Raw genomic sequence first — 23250 nt, forward strand, 5'->3', positions numbered from 1 at the left:
ACGCTGACGACCTGGCCATTATGACGAGACGACAAACATGGGAGCAGATGCAGGCCAGCCTAAACCAGGACATGGACACCTTGGCAGCCTACCTGCGTGAGTGGCGTTTACAGCTCAGCATCGGCAAGACAGTTGCAGCAGCTTACCACCTGAACAACAGTGAGGCCAGACGGGAACTGGACATATTCGTTAATAACAAGCGCCTTCAGTTCCAGCAAGCCCCACGGTACCTTGGCGTACGCCTGGATAGATCTCTAACATTCAAACAACACCTTGAAGAAGTGACGGCCAAAGTGTCATCAAGGGTCGCAATAATTCGACGTCTCGCTGGTACTAGCTGGGGTGCAACTGCCAAGGTGCTTCGAATATCAACAGTAGCTCTCGTCTTCTCCACAGCTGAATACTGTGCCCCAGCCTGGTGCAGAAGCCCACACGCCAGGAAAGTCGACATTGCCATAAACACTGCCCTTCGGACTATAACTGGCTGCCTGAAATCTACCCCTGTCTACCATCTGCCAACATTTGCGGGTATTGCCCCGGCCGGCCTCCGACGAGAGGCTGCTACCCTCGCTCTTGCAAGGAAAGCCCAAAGATACAACTGGCAAATCCTGCACAATACCACCACAACAGCACTGCCTCCTCATAGACTGAAGTCCCGCCACCCGTACAACAAGGCGGCACAAGACCTGCTCAGGTCCATCCCTGAGGACCTTTCTACAGAGGTATGGCTCGCGGCAGCCTGGAAGCAGGAGTGGGAGTCAGCAGGGCCCTCACGAATCCACCGTTACATCTATGACCCTGGAGGCGCTCTTGAAGGAGAGGATCTGCCATGCCGGCAATGGACTCTGCTAAACCGCCTGCGAACTGAGCACATAATCACCACCTGTCCACTGTATAAACCACCGTCGGAGGCCGGCCTCTTCGACGTGGGACCTGAGATGAGAACGTGGCTGAGTTCTACTGTGCTGGACATTTGATGACGACACACGAAAGAAGTGTAGACTGTATATGGACTGTTAATGCAGTAGAATAAAATATCCTGAACTGAATTAGTTTGAGTAGAAACTGGACACTGGTTTTATCCCCATCATTGCCTCTTGTTTTGAGATATCTTAATATGACCACACCATTTAAATCAGCTCTTCTCTTCCATAAATATTGACCAAAAAAAACATGCATTGTGTATTAGTGTCATAAGAAAAAAAAAACACTTTTTTCATAAACACTTTTTATTGACATTTCAGTACTTGACAAATTTCAGTAGGCACTGAAATCATTAAATTTAAAGACTTTAAATATTTGTAATAAACCTTCATGTAAATAAAAGTCTGATAGTCCCATAATACAGCTGTAGATGACAACATTCAGTGCGACAGAAATCCTATAAAAGCTGCTGTGTTTTATTAGTTTGGAAGGTTAACCACTGCATGGAGTAAATATGTCCTGTAGAAGTCTGCAAACAGTATAATCACTGCATGCTGTTTCCTACAGACTGATTTCCTGCAGTTCTGCAGACATGCAGTGACCAACGCTTTGACCTTCCGGTGACCTAATGTCTTGGATGAGGTTATCTCTTCTGCTCTTATGCATCATATGATCGACACTGAAAGCAAGCATGAAAATGAAAGAGTTTTGTTGTGGTCAACTGAACTTGTTCAGTCGTAAATGCATTTGCACTTCTCAGACACAGAGAGGATAGATTTAATTTATTTACTTTTTTTTTTTTTTTGTTGCAATAGCACTATTTACACGTCTCTAAACGTTAGTGTTTCTAAAGATGTATTTTGTACAGTTTTTGACACGTCAAACACATTTTTCAATAAGGCTCAGTTGAACTCTGACCACAAACAAAAGATATATAATGAACAGTCAGTGGGGACAATATCAGGCATCATAACAGTCATCGTATACGGAGAGAGTAAAACTGATACTGACACACTGTGATCCAAGTCACGAAACAGCCACATGTCCGATTATGCAAGAAAGAAAAAACTAGTAATACGCTTCTGCCAGCGTTTCCCTCGTGAAGCGAGTCCTCGTGCGCCATCATCATCATCATCTTCATCATCACCTCAAACCACCAGCCAGTGATGAAGCTGTGAGAAACAAGTCATATTCATACAGCGCTCTTCACAACACAAGCTCAAAATATGCAACCAGCAGAAATCACTGAAGACTTCAACATTAGTGAGTCCAGAACAATCACACCATATCTGCGCCGGAGATGGACTGTGATAACGGTGCAGTAAAATGTCACGTTTAGCATAATTGAAAGTTCACCCATGAAATTTATGTAATCTTCCTTGTTCATCCGAACACATGAAAGCACCCATGATCTTACCGTGAACTGCCGCACCTCTCCACGCTCCACCAGGTGATGTTCAGTCTCAGGAGTGATGGCGTACGCCAGTTTCTACCGAAATAATCCAGCAGCACAGTCATACAGAGTCACAGAAACAACCAGACAAACACAGGGACATCTCTATAACCAAAGCCATCATGCATGCAGTATGATCTCTGTGCAGTGATGAATGTTAACCCTTGTGCTGTGCACAAATGTGGTCTTCCTGGTCCCAAAAAATTTACCCGGAACTAATTTATTTTAAGGAAAAATGATCACTGCAAATTACTACTGTAGCATAGTGGCTGATTATTACTCAATGCATTATTCTGCATGACTATATGTTAGACCCCTTATGCCTTAAACCCCATACCTAATACCCCACTGACTATTAATAAGCAGAAATGTAAGTGTTTGTTGAGGCAAAAGTCATAGTCAATAATGAGAACTAGATTTTTAAAATAAAGTGTGACCAAAATTGCTTGTAAATCTCTCATTATGTTACTTTATCATTGATCTGAGCTTATGCACCTCAGTTTTTGAGTGAATACTGGCAAAATTATCTTCACTCATAAGCTCAGATAAATGATCAATTGGCTCCAAAAGGAAATACAAAACCTGTGCTTATTGCAAGAAAACAAGTTGACAAAAAGATTGAAATCGAGATTTGGTGACAATATAGCATGAGAAGAATTATTTTTATTTTTTGTAGGCTGATCAATTTTGACCAGGAAAAGATTGGGGGAAAATATCACCAAAATGTACAAAATGTATCTTTTTCAGTAAGTTTTAGTCCAATGCAATGCATTATTATTGTTCAGTAGTATTATTGATTCGACGCTATTAGATGAGAAAGAAATTGAAACTGAATTGATTAATCGGAGTCTGAGCTGATTAAAAATGAACTGAACTTGTATCATAATTAATGACGTATTCCTTATTCCACTTTATTACTGTTAAGCTGCTTCACAACAGCGTTTGTATAAAGCCCTATAGAAGTTAATGTGGCTTGACTTTTTTTGTTTGGTGTATTGATGAATATGAAATCCTCACGTCACAGAAGCTTCCGGGCAGAGAGCAGAACTTGTAGAAGGCGTAGAGCGGCACCATGATCATGGAGGAGATGGACAGACACCAGCCCAGCATCGTCGCCCACGTGGGGAAATAATACGAGCCGTACTTGGGAGGATTGAACGTCGCAAAACTCACAACTACCATGAACTGAGTGCAGGGGAGAGAAAGCAGGCACGGTTAGTGGTGTCTGAAGAAGTTTGATGATACTGTACTTGTGTTGTGTTGGACAGAGAGACAGTGAACGCACCAGGAGGAAACACGGACTGACAAACTTCCAGCACAGTCTCCAGTAGAGTCCAGGTCTCTGTCCGATCATCTCCTCGATATCATCACTGAAGCGATCCACACCTGAACATCAAGGAAATTACAGTGTTCATGCCATTGAATCCAAACTCTGAATGATATCTATTGATGTTGTTGGTGAATCGATATCACAAAAATCAAAGATGTTATTGCGGCTGCTAGGATGAACCATAATAGCAGGTCTGAATTATACATTGTTTGAAGACATCTTCTACATATCAGCCGATGCATTTAACTTACTTAAAATATTTAAAAAGCAACAGGTGTTATAATGGATTCATGCAACTAATGTATCAATCGTCCAACCATTGCCATTACCGTAAAAACATAATGTTTTGAAATATCATTATAATTTAAAATAATGGATTTAAATTTAAATATACTGTATGTTAAAGTGTAATTTATTTCTGTGATGCTCCGCTGTATTTTCAGCATCATTCCTCCAGTCTTCAGTGTCACATGATCTTCAGAAATCATGAAAATATGATGATTTACTGCTCGAGAAACATTTCTGATTATTATCAATGTTGAACACAGTTGTGCTGCTCAATATATTTATTTTTTATTTTTTCGTGGAAACTGGAATATTTTATTTTTCAGGATTCACAGATGAATAGAAACCTGTTTGTAATATAAATCTTTGTGCAACATTATAATTGTCACTTTTTTATAAATGCAATGCATCCTTGATAAATAGGAATTTTTTTTATATATATATAATTTTTGAATTGTAGTGGCCAGTATAAATATTTATCACGGTATATAACAGCTGGCATGTAGATTTGTAGAAGCCACTAGTAAACATAATAAAGATCACAGCTTCCCCCGAAGTCCCTTCTCCTTAAACGCACTTGAACAAACAGCATATTTTAACATGTGAATATGGCAATACTGACAAAGTAACAGCATTAAGCCATGCTCCACAGAAAACAATATAACTTTGAGTTTTGATGAAAATGACAGAATCCTTGGAAGCAAACGCCCTGTAGAGCAGATCTCAGAGAGTCTGTGGCTGCAGGGTTTGATCGAGACTTGACGTCTGATCGCAGGAGACAGCGAGAGCAGAGCTCAGGGACAAAGGTGCAGGTAAAGCAGCCTCCAGAAAGGCCAGCGGGGCCCGGGGCCGTGTGTTTGGCAGCCTGTGACCCGCACAGGTCAAACGCTCTGATGGTCCTGAGCTCACTGAGTCACGCTGAAGATCAGGTCTTCAGGAATCGCTCGCTGCCTCGGGTCTGTTTGCAAAGATCACATCCCTGCGACCGCATGCCAGATCACCGAAGGCAAAGAAATGGCTTTTCCAGGACGAAGTCAGTGCTTGAATTACATGGAAACATCTGAGGAGAATTTCTAACCGAATATACATCATACATATACACAGTACACACACATATGTTATTTAAACACATACTTTTATTTTGGATGCGATTAATCACGATTATTTGTTTGACAGCACAAACTTTTGTCAAATATATTTTGCCTTTACCCCATGTCTGGCACACTTTTGGGCTGGATTAACATGAATATGTCACCTGATGATTAACCATTGCAGCATGAGAAACTGATCACTTTTTCATCTGTTTTGTTTTAAAACTTTTCAGAGAATTTTTTTTTTAAAATAAATATGTAAATATGTTTTGTTGTTTTTACTAGTCTTTTTGGTTATACAGTTTTGTTTTATAATTATTATTACTATTATTGTTATTATTATTGTTATTTTCAGTTTTAGTTTGAGTTATTTCAACACATCAAATTAAACAATGAAAATAAGAAACATTTTCTTGTTAGATCAAAACTAGATCGAATCTGCAGTTAGAATCAAATGTCTGATTGATAGGTGTTTGTGTGAAGAGCGTTCCTCGGCTGATATCTGAGCTCTGGGGTCCTAATGAGCGCCAGCGGCCCCGGAGCACAGCCGTCTGATAGACCATCAGCCCCTAATGCCACATCAGCTTCACCACACATGCAGGAGCAGCACATGTCTCACCGTAGAACCAGGCGATGCCGATGGCCTCAATCAGCACTCCAAACAGAATCGATGTCCCGGCAGCAAAGTGGTCCAACAGCGTGAAGACGTAGATGCCACCCTGCAGAGAGACCGAGGGACGAGACCAGATCAAGAATCCACACCAGACGCTCCTCATAATCAGGCAGAAAACTCATTCTCACGTACGTTTGTGACACAGCTGAGAGAGATGAGGAACGTGGAGACCACGATGAAGAGTGTGAAGAGCTCTCGATGTTTGTGCAGGAACTTGAATTCGTCGATGAGACCCGTGATCACAGACTCCATCCCTCCCATCTGAAAAACAGCGTTCAGATGCAGTTACAGCGCTGGCGTTCATCGGGACTGAGCCTGCAGTCGTCATTTACAGCACTCATGAACCCACACGGGTCCATTTTGACCCGGAAAAGATACGTACATAAAAAAATGTATAAAAAAAGATTAGCAAGGGAACAACCCTTTGAACAAAATAACTTAAAATATTTTTAGGAGATATAAGAATTTGAATGACTGTATGAATAAATGAACAATATTTTGTGTTCAAGTAATGTTGGACCCCGTATGTATGGAGTACCATTAGGCTCCAAAAAAAAAAAAAAAAAAAAAAAAAAAGATTACTTGGTTATATTAGTCAAATATATTTTGCCTTTTGCCCATGTCTCACACACTTTTGGGCTGAATTTTGTTGATAAACATGAATACGGCATCTATTGACGAACCACTGCAGCATGGAAAACTGTAGTAAAAAGTAAAAGCAAATTAAAAAGCAAGTAAAATGACTTTATTTTGCTTGAAATCTTTTTAGAGTAATATCGATGTTGTGTTGATGTTGTTTTGTTAGAAATAAATATGTACACTGTGAAAAATGACAGTAATTTTAACGGTAAAAGACTGTACAACGCTATATTAAAAACCTGTTAATTGATTAATGCTAAGCTCCCCTAGTATATATAAAAAAAATTGTATTGGACATTGCATGTAATTTTACAGCAGTATACAGTTTTTGGAAGTGAAAAAGAAAGTATAATTTACAGTGCATAACCATAAATTGGCCATCCCAGAATTCCCTGGGTTATATTTTTTTTATTTATTTATTTCAGTTTCATGTGGGTTAGCATGATGGTGTTTAGTGTTTGTGTGCACCTTGTAATAGGCTTTGGTTCATCATGTGACTCACAACGTCTGCTGTTGGTGGTTATCAGTGTATTACAGAGATACACAACAGATTTCAGTACTTCAGTAGCTTTGAATATTAACATTATATCAGTTAATGAAATTACGGTATTTAGATATAAGTTAAATCCATAAAACTTAAAATGTAGCTATTCTGACAACAACAGGTGCCGTTCATATATATATATATATATATATATATATATATATATATATATATATATATGTATATATATATATATATATATATATATGTATATATATATATATATATATATATATGCATCCATTTTGATCAATTTGCGTAAAAATGTATGTACATGTGGCAAGATGGAAACCACTATTTTCTGTTTCAAACTTTCACATAGCATCTTTAGGTTATAATATTAAAAAATTAAATCCAGGTTTTGATTTTCAAACATTTATTATATATACTTTTTTATTTTATTTATTTATTTATTTATTTATTTTAAATGCAATTAATCCATGATACTTTTTTTTTCTCTCAAAATGCAATAAATCCATTGAAACAATATGAAAGTATTGTGATACACAATATAGTAAGCTGATCCACATATGACAGCCTCTGAACTTGGTCAATACTAATTATATTATATCATAATACTAAAAATACATCCATAAGTCATCGCTTCTAAAATGAATTCAATGGGTCATCTTGTTAATGCTATAAATTAATAACAGCAACAAAAGAAAATGTAATCATGAACAAGAACAACATCACATTAAACCACAGAAATTCCAAAATTACATTTTCCTTACATTCAACTTCCAAAAGTGCAATCATTTAGTTGACTGTAGTGCTATCTGCTGTATAGAGATTGGGAATGTGTCCTCACAGTGGCAATGCATTCTGGAAGTTTAGGTCACGGTAGCTACAGCAGAGACTGGATAATATAGTGAATGTAGACGTTTGATATTAATAATGTTTATATTATTGTACTTAAGGTCCGTTAAAGTGGTTATGGCTCACTTTACATCATTTGCCATTGCTTTTGCATGGCCGGTGTGAAAAACTTTCTTCTTCAGTGTTAGAAAGCTGGAAAGGCAGAGCTATTTTCTGCAGATAAGTAAGTAAGGTAAGTTATGCAATAGAATACCTCTGCTTTTGATTAACGCTATGTTGATACAGTGAGCGCTAATCATTCTAATATAATCTTAAATTGAATCATATAAACATAAAATAATATAAAATGTATGCATTCACTACAGAACTTGTATGAAAGTTAAACTGAAACTCAGTATGGTAAACAACTCAAATAAGATGTGTCTTAATAATCTGACTTTTAATTAAATTGATCTCTGTAGATTTATTATATACGGTGGTTTGCATTAAACTATTAGCCCTCACACTACAGACAGAAGAAAATCATGTAGGTATGGAAACATTATCTTGCGGCAGCTCGTTGGTACCCAGCCACCTGCTTGTGCAGATTAAGTTTCAATCATTTATTTGATTGCTTGCATCTTTGTTTGGCATTTCTAATAGTAAGAATCTTCACATTGGTTCATTCAAGTGAAGATATTTTTTTCCATAGCATCCACAATACACAGATCATTTCAAATCATCTTCTAATAAGCTCTATTACTTCTATAATGGTTTAATTCTTTACACTGAGTAGTTTTACTGGGCAATATGACGATATATAACAATGATAAACCATCCACTGTTTGAGATCAAGCTATGTATTCTCCCCTTTAAAAAATAGCCATGGTTTTGCTAGTCTAACCAAAGTGTTTTAGCAGTTAGCCGATGTTAGTACCACTGTGTAGTGAAGACTGAATAATATATATATATATATATATATATATATATATATATATTAATAGTAAATGGTGGGCTCTTTCTGTGGTGATTTGTGTGTGTTTACACTGTGTGCAGCTGAGCGTGACCTAAAACATGGTGGAATCCAGAGTGGCGAAGCATAGATTCCAATTCTCTATTAACAAAAACATAAATGGCATTAATAAAAACACTAACACTGACAAGCTACGTAATGTCACATTTATAATCGAATGCGATTCATCTAAATAACGCAATATAGTGCAGCTTGTCAGTGATCTACGGCTCTGTGTATTAAATGTCGAGATGCGCATGCAATTTATCGTGCAGCCCATGTATGTTGATCACAAAGTACAAAGTAGATGAGTAAAACTAAGATGCGGAGTGTATTCATGGTGCATGGAATGGTGCACTGTGATTGGTTGTTACCGTTTACAGTGAGTGGAATGATGTGATGTGATTGGTTGAGCGGATATATTGCATTCTGCAAAAAAGCAGAACTGGTGATTGTCGCATTTGGAAAAAAAAAAAGGGAGAAAACGTGACCTAATAACTCTGTGAATATCACAATTTGCGTAAAATTAAAAATTTACTTTTTAAAACAGACCAGAAACCATACTGAATTTGGCGGAAACCTAAAAAAAAAAAAAACAACAACAACAACAAAATATCGTGTTTTGGAACCAAACTCTTTGTATGATCTTATAAAATTCAATCATTTTATATTTTGTTTTTTATATTTTCTCATTATTGAGAAGTTGCCGATCAGATATGATATGGTTTTAGTTGGAAAATATGAAGTTATGACTGTTTTATGTATCAATTCTTCAGGTCCAGATTGACCCAGAATGTGAAAGTAGTCTAAAGGTTTTAGAATGTACAGTATTTTGAGTGTTAATACTGTACTGACAAACTTTTGTGTTCGAGATCAGATCAGAGAAGATGCTGAGACTCACAGCGCTGTCGATTCCCAGAGTCAGCAGCATGATGAAGAAGATCACAGCCCACACTGATGAACCCGGCAGTGTAGCAATGGCTTCTGGATAAATAATGAACACCAGACCAGGACCTGGTGAGACGCAAACAACAAAGACTCAACACCTCCACATACACTGCGGTAAAAAACACAGAGAGTGGCTCTGAGGATGCTGTATTAATCTAGAGTTGATTAGAATATCACAATCATATCAATTAATTAATTTATCAATTAGTCCTTTACACAACACCCAACTAAACATCTATTATTACTTCATTGCTACTATTTTCCACGTGTTAGTTTAAAAGTGAAGTGATGCAATAAAACAAGTTGAATTACAAACTCCATCAGGTGGTGAAATAAACACATATATATTTATACATATACATATATTTTATTATTATTATTATTTTTTTTTTTTTTATTATTTTTTTTTTTTTTTGCAAATATGTACATATGCAGACAATTTATGCTATTTTTCAAACCATTAGGGTTAGAAAGTTGTGTGTGTGTTAAGAAATGTATACTTTTATTTATCAAGGACACATAAAATTTGATCATTAGTGAGTAAAGACATTTAAAATGTGATTTCTATTTCTAATAAATGCTGATCTTCTGAACTTTCTATCCATATATCACAGTTTCCACAAAAATATTGTGCAGCACAACTGTGTTCAACATTGATGATAATCAGAAATGTTTCTTGAGCAGTAAATCATCATATTATTCTGATTTCTGAAGATCATGTGACACTGAAGACTGGAGGAATGATGCTGAAAATACAGCGGAGCATCACAGGAATACATTACACTTTAACACAGATTCACACAGAAAATATTTTAAATATAAATAATTTAAATAATATTTCTTAACATTTCCGTTTTTAGGCCTACTGTATGTTTAATCAATTGATGAATAGAAGAGACTTCTTTCTTTCGAATGGATATTTATCTATAAAATTAATTCCAAGCATTTGGGCACAACTCAGCAGATCAAACGGTTTTAAAGATCATAAGAAAACATAAATTAGTCATGCATTTTTGATGGCAAATACAAATCAGTCCAACAGTAACAGAAACTTTGCTGAGAATCAGACAAATCGACATGTTTCTGTTCCACTGACATTCTGCCTCTCACACATTATTGATTTTGCTCTCTACTTTTGCTCTTTTGCCTCCAGACGCTGCTGTTTATAAGAGTCTGTCACGGTGAACAGCAATCACAGACTGATCTGAGATCAATCAGGACTTCACATTTACAGACCACATCAAGCACATTTAAAGCTCTAAAGCCAATTCATATTATTAAAATGTAGTTTTTCTTATATAGTTTAGAAAGTATTTTAAATTGATATGATTCAAATTAAATAATTCTAATAGTATATATATATATATATATATATATATATATATATATATATATATATATACATTTGAATGTCAATTATTTAAATGTTGTATAACACTTGTACAGGGGTTTTTAATTAATGTGCAACAACAACACTTCATTTTCCCAAAGTTATGTAATTCATTCAACACTTTACAAAATAGTAACATTTGTTAATATGTTATCATAAACTATAACAATACTGATCATTGTTAATTCGTGTTTGTTTATAATGCATTAGTTAATGTTAATTGAAAGTTAAAACGTGTTAGTACATAATAATATGAATATTAATAAATGGTTTATTATATGTTATTGTGAGCTGCACGTCTTCAGTCAAATGACAGGCACATAATAGAAACTTACTCACCATCTGTGGCGACTTTATCTAGAGCCACGTTGTGTTTGTGTGACATGTAACCCAAGAAGGAGAATATGACGAAGCCAGAGAAGAAGCTGGTCAGAGAGTTGATGGAGCTGGTGATGATGGCGTCTCTGTAACACAAAATCACTCACTTCAAACATGCATCATTTTATTTCAGCTGTGAAGTTTGTGAAACTGTGTTTGCGTTCTCTCTGCTCTGCACTGCACAACTCTCTGCTCACCTGTAGCAGTTGTTGCTGAATTTGTTGTAGCTGGAGAAGGCGATTAGCACACCAAACCCCACTCCCAGAGAAAAGCAGATCTGCGTGGCGGCCTCGATCCAGACCTGCGACACAAACGGCCCGCACAAAGGGGCCGCACAACAGCTATCATTAGAGATAATTGCAGGAAACTCATTCAGCAGAAAGATGAAAGACACTTGTGAATACAGGGTAATTTTGCAAATTGCTGCTGCACACATGTGTCTAATCTAATTCTGAAATTGCCGCTTTGAGGTCTCTTTGCCAAGTGGTGCTCCGGGAAAGAATCGCAGATCGTGGAAAAACTTACTTAAGCCTGATAGTAACTTCACCTGCCGCTGCGCTACGAGGACATGAGATTGATTCATAAACATACACACACACACACACACACACACACACACACACACACACACAAGTCTAAATCTGTGAGACTTGACCGATCAAAATTATAATACAAATGTCACAGGCTCTCAAAGAATGATAAACCTTCTGCTGCTCTTTAATACAATTATACTGCATGTGCGTTTAAAGGAGAGCATTACACATCTCAGTAGGTAGGAGTGTGTGTGTGTGTGTGTGTGTGTGTGTGTGTGTGTGTGTGTGTGTGTGTGTGTGTGAAAGAGAAGAGAGAGAGAGACAGAGAGTCCAGAAGTGTATTGCTTCTGATAAAACCTCCCAAAAGCTGTGGGACATTTCAAAGCTAAAATGATCCAAATATCAGTTATTGGATATTGAATATTGTTTTATTCCAAAAAGATTGCACAGGCTTCAACACGATTACTATTATTATCTTTCTATATAAAGTCTATATAAAATGAGATACACTACTGTTTAGAACTTTGGAATCAGGATTTTATTTTTTTGTGTTTTTGAAAGATGGCTTCATTTGTTTGACAAAAAAATACAGTAGGGTGTAGGGTGATAGAAAACATGGTTTGTACAGTTTAAAACCATTATGCCTGTGGAATGTCTCCGTAAACCATAAAAACCAATGTGTGTGTGTGTGTGTGTGTGAGTGTGTGTGTGTGTGTGTGTACCTGAGCATCACACAGGCGCAGGAAGTCCACGCTCAGGTAGGCTTTAATGCCATCGATGGCTCCAGGCAGTGTGACGCCGCGCAGCAGCAGGACAGTGAGGACGACATAGGGCATAGTGGCTGTGATCCACACCACCTGCACACACACACACAAACACACACACACAAACGGCATGAATGTCACCATACAACATAAATACTTCACATTTATACGATGCTTAAACTACCAAACAACTACACATTAACTTATATTCCAAGAACAGAACTGCATGACAGCTGTAAAGTAGGTTGGAGAAGATGGTGTTGTGAAAATTTGAAAGCACATCTAGTCTATCAGAAACATTTATTGATAGATGTTTGCTGGTCTTCTGGCCTGGCCAGTGTGGTTTGTTTGAGAGGGGCTTTGTGCGCTTCCACCCTAAGCACCAGTCTGGAGACAGCAGAAGACCATCAAACCACCGGAGGTTCATGTAAGATCTCAAACCTTCCCTGAGGTCTTGACTCCCTTCCACAGGCTGAAGTAGAGCACCACGATGACCACGGCCAGACAGGAGGTGAGCTGCCAGCGCGGCAGACCCAGGTCATCGATGCCGGAGCTCTCATGAAGATGCAGCACGCCTCGCCTGCAGATCAACATCAACCCATGATCATACTCTACATTTATGGGTCCAGGGGCCCAGTTGCCTAAACTTGTTTGATAGTTTGGTGGTGGTTCAAACCCTCGACGGGTTTTGCTTGTGGATAACCTGCCACCAAATATAAAGTTCAGGATCTCTACAGTAATCTTTTTCAGAAAGAGTGGTCCTGACAACTTACAGTTGCCAAGGGGTAATTAAGCTGGCTGCACACTAGACAATTTTCAAATCTTAACCGATTTTAAAAACATGGGACACCACAAACAAGAAAACAGTTTTGACCAATCTTTAGCCTTATTATCCTCTGAACACACACATTAGATGATTCGACCAGACCACGACACCATAAGACCACACACAAGACTGTAGGGGTGATTTCACAGTGACACAAGATCAAATGTGATTACAGAAGGAAAACTAATGGAGAACAATCAACATTGTCAGCTGGCTCTCCCGGGTGTTTCACAGTGAAAAACACACTATAACAAAGAATATGTTTAATGTATTTTGCTTTCATGGCATGTTTGTGGCTGCCAAATCTAAGCTATGGTAGTTGTAAATATCAAACATGTCTCAAACTTTTATTAAATGGCATTAATAAAAACACTAACACTGACAAGCTACGCAATGTCACATTCATAATCGAATGCGATTCATCTAAATAACGCAATATAGTGCAGCTTGTCAGTGATCTACGGCTCTGTGTATTAAAATATCGAGATGCGCATGCAATTTATCGTGCAGCCCATGTATGTTGATCACAAAGTACAAAGTAGATGAGTAAAACTAAGATGTGGAGTGTATTCATGGTGCATGGAATGGTGCACTGTGATTGGTTGTTACCGTTTACAGTGCGTGGAATGATGTGATGTGATTGGTTGAGCGGATATATTGCAATCTGCAAAAAAGCAGGACTGGTGCTTGTCGCGTTTGGAAAAAAAAAGGGAGAAAACATGACCTAATAACTCTGTGAATATCACATTTTGCGTAAAAAATGGTAGTTGTAAATATCAAACATGTCTCAATCAGAAGCAGTTAAATAATCATATTTAGACCACACAATAGAAAAACAGAAAAAAATCATTCGAAAAAAGTTTCAAATTGGGCACCCCCCCCCCCCAATTGTTCAGTAATGCAAATTGGGACCAGCACGTTATTAGGAAAGGCAACTTTGCAAAGATTCGTAAAAAAATAAATAACTAAATAAATAACTTGTGACAGGAATCTTGTGAACTTGGGAGGAGGCTCAGGAGGAGGACAGACTCCCGGGAGGGGGCCAACAGACAGAGTCCATGGAGATGACAATGGAGGGAGGAGCCAAGGAGGAAACAGGGGGAGCCAGTGCAGATCAGATGGAGGGAGAAGCCATGGAGATAGCAGGAGGAGCCAAACCGGAGCCAGGTCACAGCTATGACGGCAACCCACAGTGGAGCCGACAGAGGGAGGAGCCATGGAGGAGGAAGGCAGAGATGGAGAACCGATGATCCAGGGCGATGGGGAGGATCAGTAGTTCCAAGGTGGAGCAGATGGCTCAGGCTTGAGGCGGAGGCAGGGATCCGGAGAGCACCGGTGGAGCCGGACTGACAGAGGACCCAGATGGAGCCGAAGGGATGGAGGAGCCTGACAGAAGTGAGTGAGTGAAGTGACATTCAGCCAAGTATGGTGACCCATACTCAGAATTTGTGCTCTGCATTTAACCCATCCGAAATGCACACACACAGAGCAGTGAACACACACACACACACTGTGAGCACACACCCGGAGCAGTGGGCAGCCATTTATGCTGCGGCGCCCGGGGAGCAGTTGGGGGTTCGATGCCTTGCTCAAGGGCACCTAAGTCGTGGTATTGAAGGTGGAGAGAGAACTGTACATGCACTCCCCCCACCCACAATTCCTGCCGGCCCGGGACTCGAACTCACAACCTTTCGATTGGGAGTCCGGCTCTCTAACCATTAGGCCACGACTTTCCCTAACCAGAGGGACCAGAGGGATGAAGGGAAAGGGGGCGAAACCAGATGAGTGGAGTCCCAAGGCGACGGATGGTCGGGATGCGGGAGCCGGGCGGAACCAGTGGACAGACGAGCCATGGTGGAGAGAATGGAGCTAAGTGCCATGGTGGAGCAACTGGGTCGATGGGCCAAGGTGGAGTCCAGGACTCAGAAGCTGGAGGCGGAGAGGCCAGGAATTCTCCAGCCATAGTGACGATGAAGGATGGCAGATCCATGTAGCTCCCACTGTACTGATTGTGGGCTGAGAGCAAGCAGAGAGGCTGCCAGACAACAGCGGTGGAGGAGGCCGGAGCGGGCGGGTAGGTGGGCATTTGTGAGCCTTCAGGTTTTTCAGGGCTTGTACAGTCCCAGACCCAAAATTAACTGGCGAGATTCTCCTGGGAACAGACGGGGAATGGAGATCCATTTTTCACCAGTTTCCATTCCACAAAGGTGGTGAAATTCACTTGAGGACTATCATCAGATGATGGAGCTCTGCACACGGTGTTCAAACTGGCATTGTGAAGAGACAGAGCACATTGTCCAGGTAGCTGGTGAGACTCATGAGGACCAGGAACAGTTTGATATGGCCCTTGAGCGATCGCTCCCCCTGCTCCAGCAAGAGGAGAAGGTATTCAGGGTGGGCGATGGGAATCCATGTGGAACAATGGAAACAAAAAACACTGGGCAAAACATAGAAAAACAAAACGGATGGGGAACATGCAGTAATACTGTAGGTAGTTCCAGTGTTCTTTCAGGGTTTGCTACTGTGATGAACGAAGGAACGTGGAGACTATGGAAAATATATGAATAACAGTCTTTATTAATCCTCGGAAGGGTAAGACAGGGCAGGCAGAAACACACACGTAGCACCATACATGGACAGGAAGACGTTCAGCACTGGACATGAAAAGAAAGGGCAGGACACACATTAAATACTGAACTAAACGAGGGAATTAATGAGACACACCTGAGATAAATCAAACACAATCGGAACAGGAATAGGAAAATAACCAAATATGGGCATGTCACACACAAGGGAAAACTAGGTCAATGGGAGAACATGAAGAGCAAAATACACACAAACAGTCCACATTTATGACATCAGCATTACTTTTCCAATACAAATAAAACAATACAAATCTTTTCATTACTAAATAGGAAAAAAAAAAAGTTATGACCTTTCTTACCAATTTGACTGTCTCTGTACTGGCTACCTATTAAATTCCGCATCAGTTACCAAATATTACTACTTACTTTTAAGGCCCTTAATGGTCTAGTTCCTGCATACCTAACTAATCTTCTATCATGCTACAATACATTCCGCACCCAAAGGTTGCAAAACTCTGGACTTTTGGCAGTACCTAGGTTAGCATTTGGCTCCCAAACTCTAGAATAGCATTCCTGATAATGTTTGGGGTTCAGACACACTCTCTCTGTTTAAATCTTGATTAAAAACACGTCTCTTTCACCAAGCATTCCTATAGGACATCTCATAATCTTACACTGCAGTTATATCTGATCAAATGCACATTTTCAGTCTTTTGCTTGGGTTGAACATCTATTTTTTGCTTGGTTTGAACAGCAGCTATGCTAATTTTATCTCTATTTGTTTCTCTGTCTCTGCTACAGGATAGACTTTAATTACGAATTACACAAGTTTCAGTCTGGATCCAACCCTTACAAAGACCTGAGATGACCGAACACCTGTGAAGAGATGATCCCTACCCCTCAGACAACAGAACAAAACTACCAAACTTTGCTATAAGTTTGATTGCAACATATTGTCGTTGCTGTTAATAGTGTTCACCATCTGTTTGATTAGAGGTCATTAACTACCTGCATGGCTTTTACCGTACATTTCTGTCATATGGACATCAACTTGACATACTCACCACTGATATGCTACTACTAAATTTAATGTAGAAACTTTAAAATAGAAACGTACATTTTCTGTAAAGCTGCTTTGCAACAATTTGTATCGTGAGAAGTGCTATACAAATAAACTTGAATTGAACTCAAGGTCATGTGTACGTACTCGAAGTACTCGAGCGCCGGCGTGGTCTTGTACGTGTCGTTGAGCAGCGTGGAATTGAGGTCGGAGCAGTTGGGACTGTTCCAGGTGTTGTTGCAGTGGATCCAGGGCAGCTCCGCGGAGAAGGAGGAGAACAGGTAGAAGAGAGCCCAGGCGATGATCACGTTATAGTAGAAGCCCACATATAGCGAGATCAGGATCACCGTGAAGCCCACACCTGAGCAAAACCAGCAGAAACATGAAGATACTCTAGCTGGAAACACCATCAGCTGCTCACCAGCTTATGTTCTGAATGATGGTGTGTTGGTTAACTAACTATTTTAACAAACACGTCCTCCTTGGTCAGTCTCACCATACAGACCATGCTGGTCAGTCAGCCTATGGTAGACCACCAGCTAAAACAGCCGCAAACCGGCACTTACCTGGTTTAAGATTATATTTTCAGCAGGGACATTAGATGACGACATTAATATTTAACTTAATAACATAAAATGTAACATTAGAAATAACAAACAATTCAGATGACGGAAACTGAGGAGTAAATGGTATAGAATAAACTTTAACGATTAACAATTTTCTCTCAGAAATTGCTAGTAAATTTCACAAATAATAATAAAAAAGGCAAGTAACAGAAGTAGACTAACTGAAATAGTATTTTCTCTGTACAGCACTCCAGTGATCAATTATTTATTAGTTTATGCATTAATGAATTTATGTATGCATGCTTTATTTATTTTTCTACATTTAAAAAGACAAACCAAATTAGCATTTATCTTATCAAAATGTATCTAAATATCATTATTAATTTAATTTACTTTAATTTAACTCATTAAAGTTAACCTAATTTTCTAATGATTATTGTTTCATGAACTTTTATTTAGCAAAAACTTTTGTAAAGGATCCTTAGAACATAATTTTAGTGCACTCAGGAAGTGACATAATTTTCACTCTTTGTACAGAAAAACAAGTAAATAATCATAATAATTTTCATAATAAATTTTGCAAACATTATAATGTTGATTATATTCACATATATACATTATCAATAACCATATCAATAACAACTGTATCAATAAATTATATTAATAAATACATAGTAACTGTAAATAATCCCAAATTAGCTACTAGCTGCTGAATAAAAGATTAATTTAGACTAAATTTCCATTCCTGGTATACTTTTGTTTTGTTTTTTTAGGCATTAGCTCTTATAACTGCTTACTGCAGTCTTTACTCCTGAAGAAGTTCCTGCAGCACATCAATCCAAATGACAGAAAGACCAGTGAAACACAATGAGAGCTAGTCTGAGTGTTCAGAGTTAGTTTTCATAAACCCCCCATGGCTCATCTAGCTAAGCTCTTTGTCTAAAAGCAAACAGCAGGATTCTCCCGTCATACATCAGCAGCACACGTGTGTGATTCCCGGCCCTCGCAGGCCATCGATCCTGAGGAAGCAAACATGTTGATCAGTGCTAATTACAGTAATCTCTCCTCGAGCGGCAGGCCTACAGAGAGCTGAACTTGTGATTAAAATGTCCGTCTCCATCTCTCTCTCTCTCCGCGAGATGCTTGACAGCCGTTATAGACTCGCAAAACAGGCGTCTTTAGGAAACAGATGAGGCTTTGTCAGAAGAGTGTTCACAAACATGGCTCTACATCAGGTTTAGATATAAAGTATCAGCTGAAAGGCATTTACAGTGATGGACTGATATCACCTTCAGAAGATTTTCCAAATTTTCCACTTAAAATCCAACAGTTCTAACAAACCAACACCAGAACAGCTAATATATCCAAACAGCTGTGACAAGCAGCTGTGATCATTTGGAGAACGATAAAGTCCCAATTCTCTTCTTCAAATCAGCACATTGGTTTTCTTTAAACCTACCACATCAGAAAGCTCTTTTAATTGTGTATATTCAGTCTGCTATACCATATACCATAATATATATATGATATATATTTTTTTTTTTTCTGTTTCCATTTTAATTTTAGTTACAGCTTTAGTAATTTTGTTGTGTTTTTGTCTTTTTTATGTCTATATGTAATGAAGTTATTTTTGGTTGTATTTTAGTACAGCACGTTGGAACTGAGAAATGTTGCTTAGCTGAAATAAAATGAGTTTAAGATATACACACACACACACACACGCACACACACACACACACACACACACACACACACACACACACACACACACACACACACACACACACACACACGCACACACACACACACACACACACACACACACACACATATATATAATATTGTATTTCAAAGGGATAGTTCATTCAAGAATTTAATTATTTATTTATTCTCAAGTTTTTTCTGTGTGAGTTTATTTCTTATGTTGAACATATAAAGTTTGAAGAATGTAGGTAAGCAAACAGTTGCTGTTAGCCATTGACTTTTACAGTATAAGGGAAAAGATACTTTGGACATCAATGGCTACCAGCTGCTGTTTGCTTACCAACATTCTTCAAAATATCTACGTTTGTCTTTGACAGAAGACAGAAACGCATACAGCTTTGGAATGATTTGAGGGTGAATAAATGATGTCAGAATTTCCATTTTTGGAGTGACAATTTTAATGAGTTTTCACTAGTTTTATAGTGAACTATAATAACCCTTGTCCAAACTGGTAATGTACACTACACGATTAATTGGAGAATAATGAAGTCTGTGGCATTGCAGTCTCTTTAGACCAGCACATTGGTTTCAGTGATCTTTAAGACCTATAGCTGGTTTTCTGAGGAACTGCAGAATAATCTGTTCTTTACAGACAGCATCTCATATCCCTCTATAAAGTCTTGTTTATTGAGTAACAGTGAAGAACTTAAGGTCGCTGTGCTTCGTTATCTTCTGTATGCTGGTGTCATAATGCAACACCAGTGAAGTGACACCAACAACTGAGGCCTGGCAGGCAAATTTCATACTAAAAGCCAATTTTTCTGTCTTCCATTTGACTGCAGATGATTTGAGCTGGAGATAAACAGCACCTGTCTGCCGCTTGCCATGATGAGTTTGTTTCGGGAACACAAACACCTTTTGCCTCGAGAGCCAGTGAACATCTGATCATAACAGCGCTGTCACCATAAGACTTACACAGGCCAGAGAATCATAGTAAAGCTCTCTCTAAGGGAAACTTTCTGAAGGTCACATACCTTTGAAGAGGGGGCAGATCTTCCAGACTCCTGCTGCTCCTTCACGGTTGTACTGACCCAGAGCTAACTCCATGTAGAAGAGCGGCATCCCAGCGATCACCATGAAGAAGAGGTACGGCACCAGGAATGCACCTGACACAACCGCACCATTATAGAGCACAAACATACTCAGATGTACATGTTAGAGAAAGAGTATGATGATGAAATCTCTGAAATAACACCAGTGGAAGTCTGGAAATCATCTGAAAATGAAAACTCGCTTTTGTTTGAGCTTCTTCTTTGTGTAGATTCACTCTAAACAGAGGACCAATGTTCTTCCCTAACTGTTACAACTCTTAAAAATGATCAAATTATTATATTATTTTTATTATATATTTTTTGCAATATAATATAACAATTATATGTATATATATAGTTGTTATACATTTTAAGTTATTTTAGTATAACAATTTAAACTAAAAATGAGAACTAAATAACAAATCTGTGATTTTTTTTAAAGCTTTTTAAATGTATTATTATTATTATTATTATTATTATTGTTAAATATAATAACCCTGGTCCAAACTGGTGATGTACATTGAGTTCCATTATTGGTTCGTCAAGGTTTTACAGACTCTATATCGTTAAGCTTTTACATTTTAAATCAATGTCTCTCTTGATTTCTCAAACGGTCTAATTTATCCATAAATGGCAGATTTCCACAGAAAATCTATATTCTTGCAAAAGTTTAATCAATCTCATCCAAATGGCTTTGTGAAGCACATCTCAGACTTGTCTGTCTCTCACCTCCACCGTTTTTGTAGCACAGGTAAGGGAACCTCCAGACATTGGCGAGGTCCACAGCGAAGCCGATGACGGACAGGAGGAAGTCGATCTTCTTGCCCCAGGTCTCGCGCTCCTCTCCGGACGGGTGTGTCTGACCACTGGGACTGACCAGGGCAGAGGAGGTGAACTGCACCCCATTCTGCTCCTTCACCAGGATCAACTCCACCTCCTTGGGGCCGGCGGTGCCGGAGGGTTTGACGGGTGCGATGGCCGAGGACATGTGTGTGACCGGGAGTTTGCCTCTTAGCATGGGTCGCCAGCGGGCCGTGGAGAACAAGAGAGAGCGGCTCAGATCCAGAAGCCTCTCTGACGGGATGAAGAGAGCAGAGATGGACGCGAGGAGGAGAGAGACGGAGGGAGGAGCAAATCAGCCATGTTGATCAGAGAACCAGACCTGACGGAGCTCACTAAGAGTCTGAACTAGACCGAGCTATTCCACAGAAGCAAATACAGCACATATAGAGCCATTCAAGAAGAATCACTTCGAAATAGTCATTATGGTGTAGTAAAAGTGTTATTATGTTGTAATAAACATATTATAAATGTCTCAGAATGGCCAAAATCTTTCTAGCAAATGCCACAGATATTTAAATAAACTGTTTTACTCAAATGAAAAGATTTTACTAATCACCAAATCAATTCTTCTAATATTGAAAGTCATTTTAAAATATATCTCCTTCAAGTTTTACTGTTTACAAATAATGTTCATACACTGAAAAAATATAGTGAGGAAACTGCTTTTAATCAAAAATTGTTTGTCAAATTTCACAAATGAACATGAATTTTGGAAGTAAAAAGAGTGAAATGGTATTTTCTTGGAAAACATACTCCAATTATCTCTCAGTTTAAAAAAAATATTGATGTTTTATTGCTAAATAAAGACCAAAGTGTGGTTGATTTAACTGATATACAGAGTAAAACATTTTTAAGTTCCAAATAAAATAAAGATTATTGTAGTACAGATAACACACTATTTGAGTCTTTCTACTTCACAAATTTCACATTTAATTCATTTTTTCATTTTTTTCTTTCATTTTTTTATGATCTGTGATAGTTACTTGCATTTTCTAGGAGAAAATATATTTTCCCCCACATTTTTTTCCAGTGTATAGAATAAATTCAACAAAATATTAAATAATATTTAATAGTCTGAATAGTCTTAACACAATTAAGCTGCAAATACTGAAATGAATAAATAACTAAATAAATAAAACCACAAGAATCATTTAGTTAGTATAGAATCTAATTTCTATGACCAACTCAACTGCAGCCCAAACAAGAGCACAAAACCCGACTCTCAGAAAAGCAGCACCTGTTGAGTTTCTGAGATCTGAACTATCTGTCCAAGAAGCAATCATGTCATAAAAACAGTGTAAAAGCATAATAAAATTTTACCTTCAATGTAGGGTAAAGCACTTCTCCAAACGGCCTCTTACTTCTCCATGTGTTGATGATCCTCGTCAGCATGTGCAATAATTATGGCCATTCTTTGCAAATGCAGACGTGAATGAGGAGCGTGGACGGTCTTTCTCCCACACAGGTAGAAGCAGACACTCTTCCCCTGACCACAGCAGATGGAATATGAAGGACAAGCACCTTCCCATGTCTCCTCCTCCTCCTCCTGCTCTCTGACACCTCCTCATCTGTTCCTTCATTTCAATAAATCTCATCAAATCCAGAGAAGAAGCAACACCGGAAGACAATGAGGCTGGTTTTCAGAGATTATCCTGAATTTCATTTCTTCCCCTTTTTAAAACAGCCTGCCTGTTAAACAGCCTGTTGGTAAAGGTGTCTTTAGAAAAGACCAACCACTGATAAATTAAAATGAGATATGTTTTTTTCATCTTCTTGTTTTAAACATAAACTCGACATTTTAACAGTGAAACAA

General features: G+C 38.5%; 1 protein-coding gene across 1 annotated transcript; it reads right to left on the reverse strand.

Moving 5' to 3' along the window:
- Positions 1-1222: 1222 nt before the first annotated feature.
- Positions 1223-22979, reverse strand: slc6a3 (solute carrier family 6 member 3). The gene is made up of 16 exons (XM_059567203.1): positions 22758-22979; positions 21324-21668; positions 20538-20669; positions 17381-17594; positions 13204-13342; positions 12721-12855; positions 11663-11766; positions 11427-11551; positions 9651-9763; positions 5889-6017; positions 5703-5802; positions 3663-3763; positions 3395-3562; positions 2342-2413; positions 1517-2096; positions 1223-1485 (listed from the first exon to the last, which is right to left on the reverse strand). Exons 2-15 carry the CDS (start codon positions 21610-21612, stop codon positions 2073-2075), a joined length of 1845 nt encoding a protein of 614 aa, XP_059423186.1. The 5' UTR covers positions 21613-21668; positions 22758-22979; the 3' UTR covers positions 1223-1485; positions 1517-2072.
- Positions 22980-23250: the final 271 nt, after the last annotated feature.

The sequence above is a fragment of the Carassius carassius genome, chromosome 15 (assembly GCF_963082965.1).
Source record: "Carassius carassius chromosome 15, fCarCar2.1, whole genome shotgun sequence".
Taxonomy (NCBI): Eukaryota; Metazoa; Chordata; class Actinopteri; order Cypriniformes; family Cyprinidae; genus Carassius; species Carassius carassius.

What these genes read in the sequence shown, in the direction of transcription:
- slc6a3 (XM_059567203.1), bottom strand. Translation starts at nt 21,612, where the DNA reads ATGCTAAGAGGCAAACTCCCGGTCACACACATGTCCTCGGCCATCGCA. An exon ending in AGATAAAGTCGCCACAGATG is followed by an intron (nt 9,764 to 11,426) that starts GTGAGTAAGTTT and finishes GCGTCTCACCAG; the next exon opens with GTCCTGGTCTGGTGTTCATT. An exon ending in TCAGTCCGTGTTTCCTCCTG is followed by an intron (nt 3,563 to 3,662) that starts GTGCGTTCACTG and finishes CCCTGCACTCAG; the next exon opens with TTCATGGTAGTTGTGAGTTT.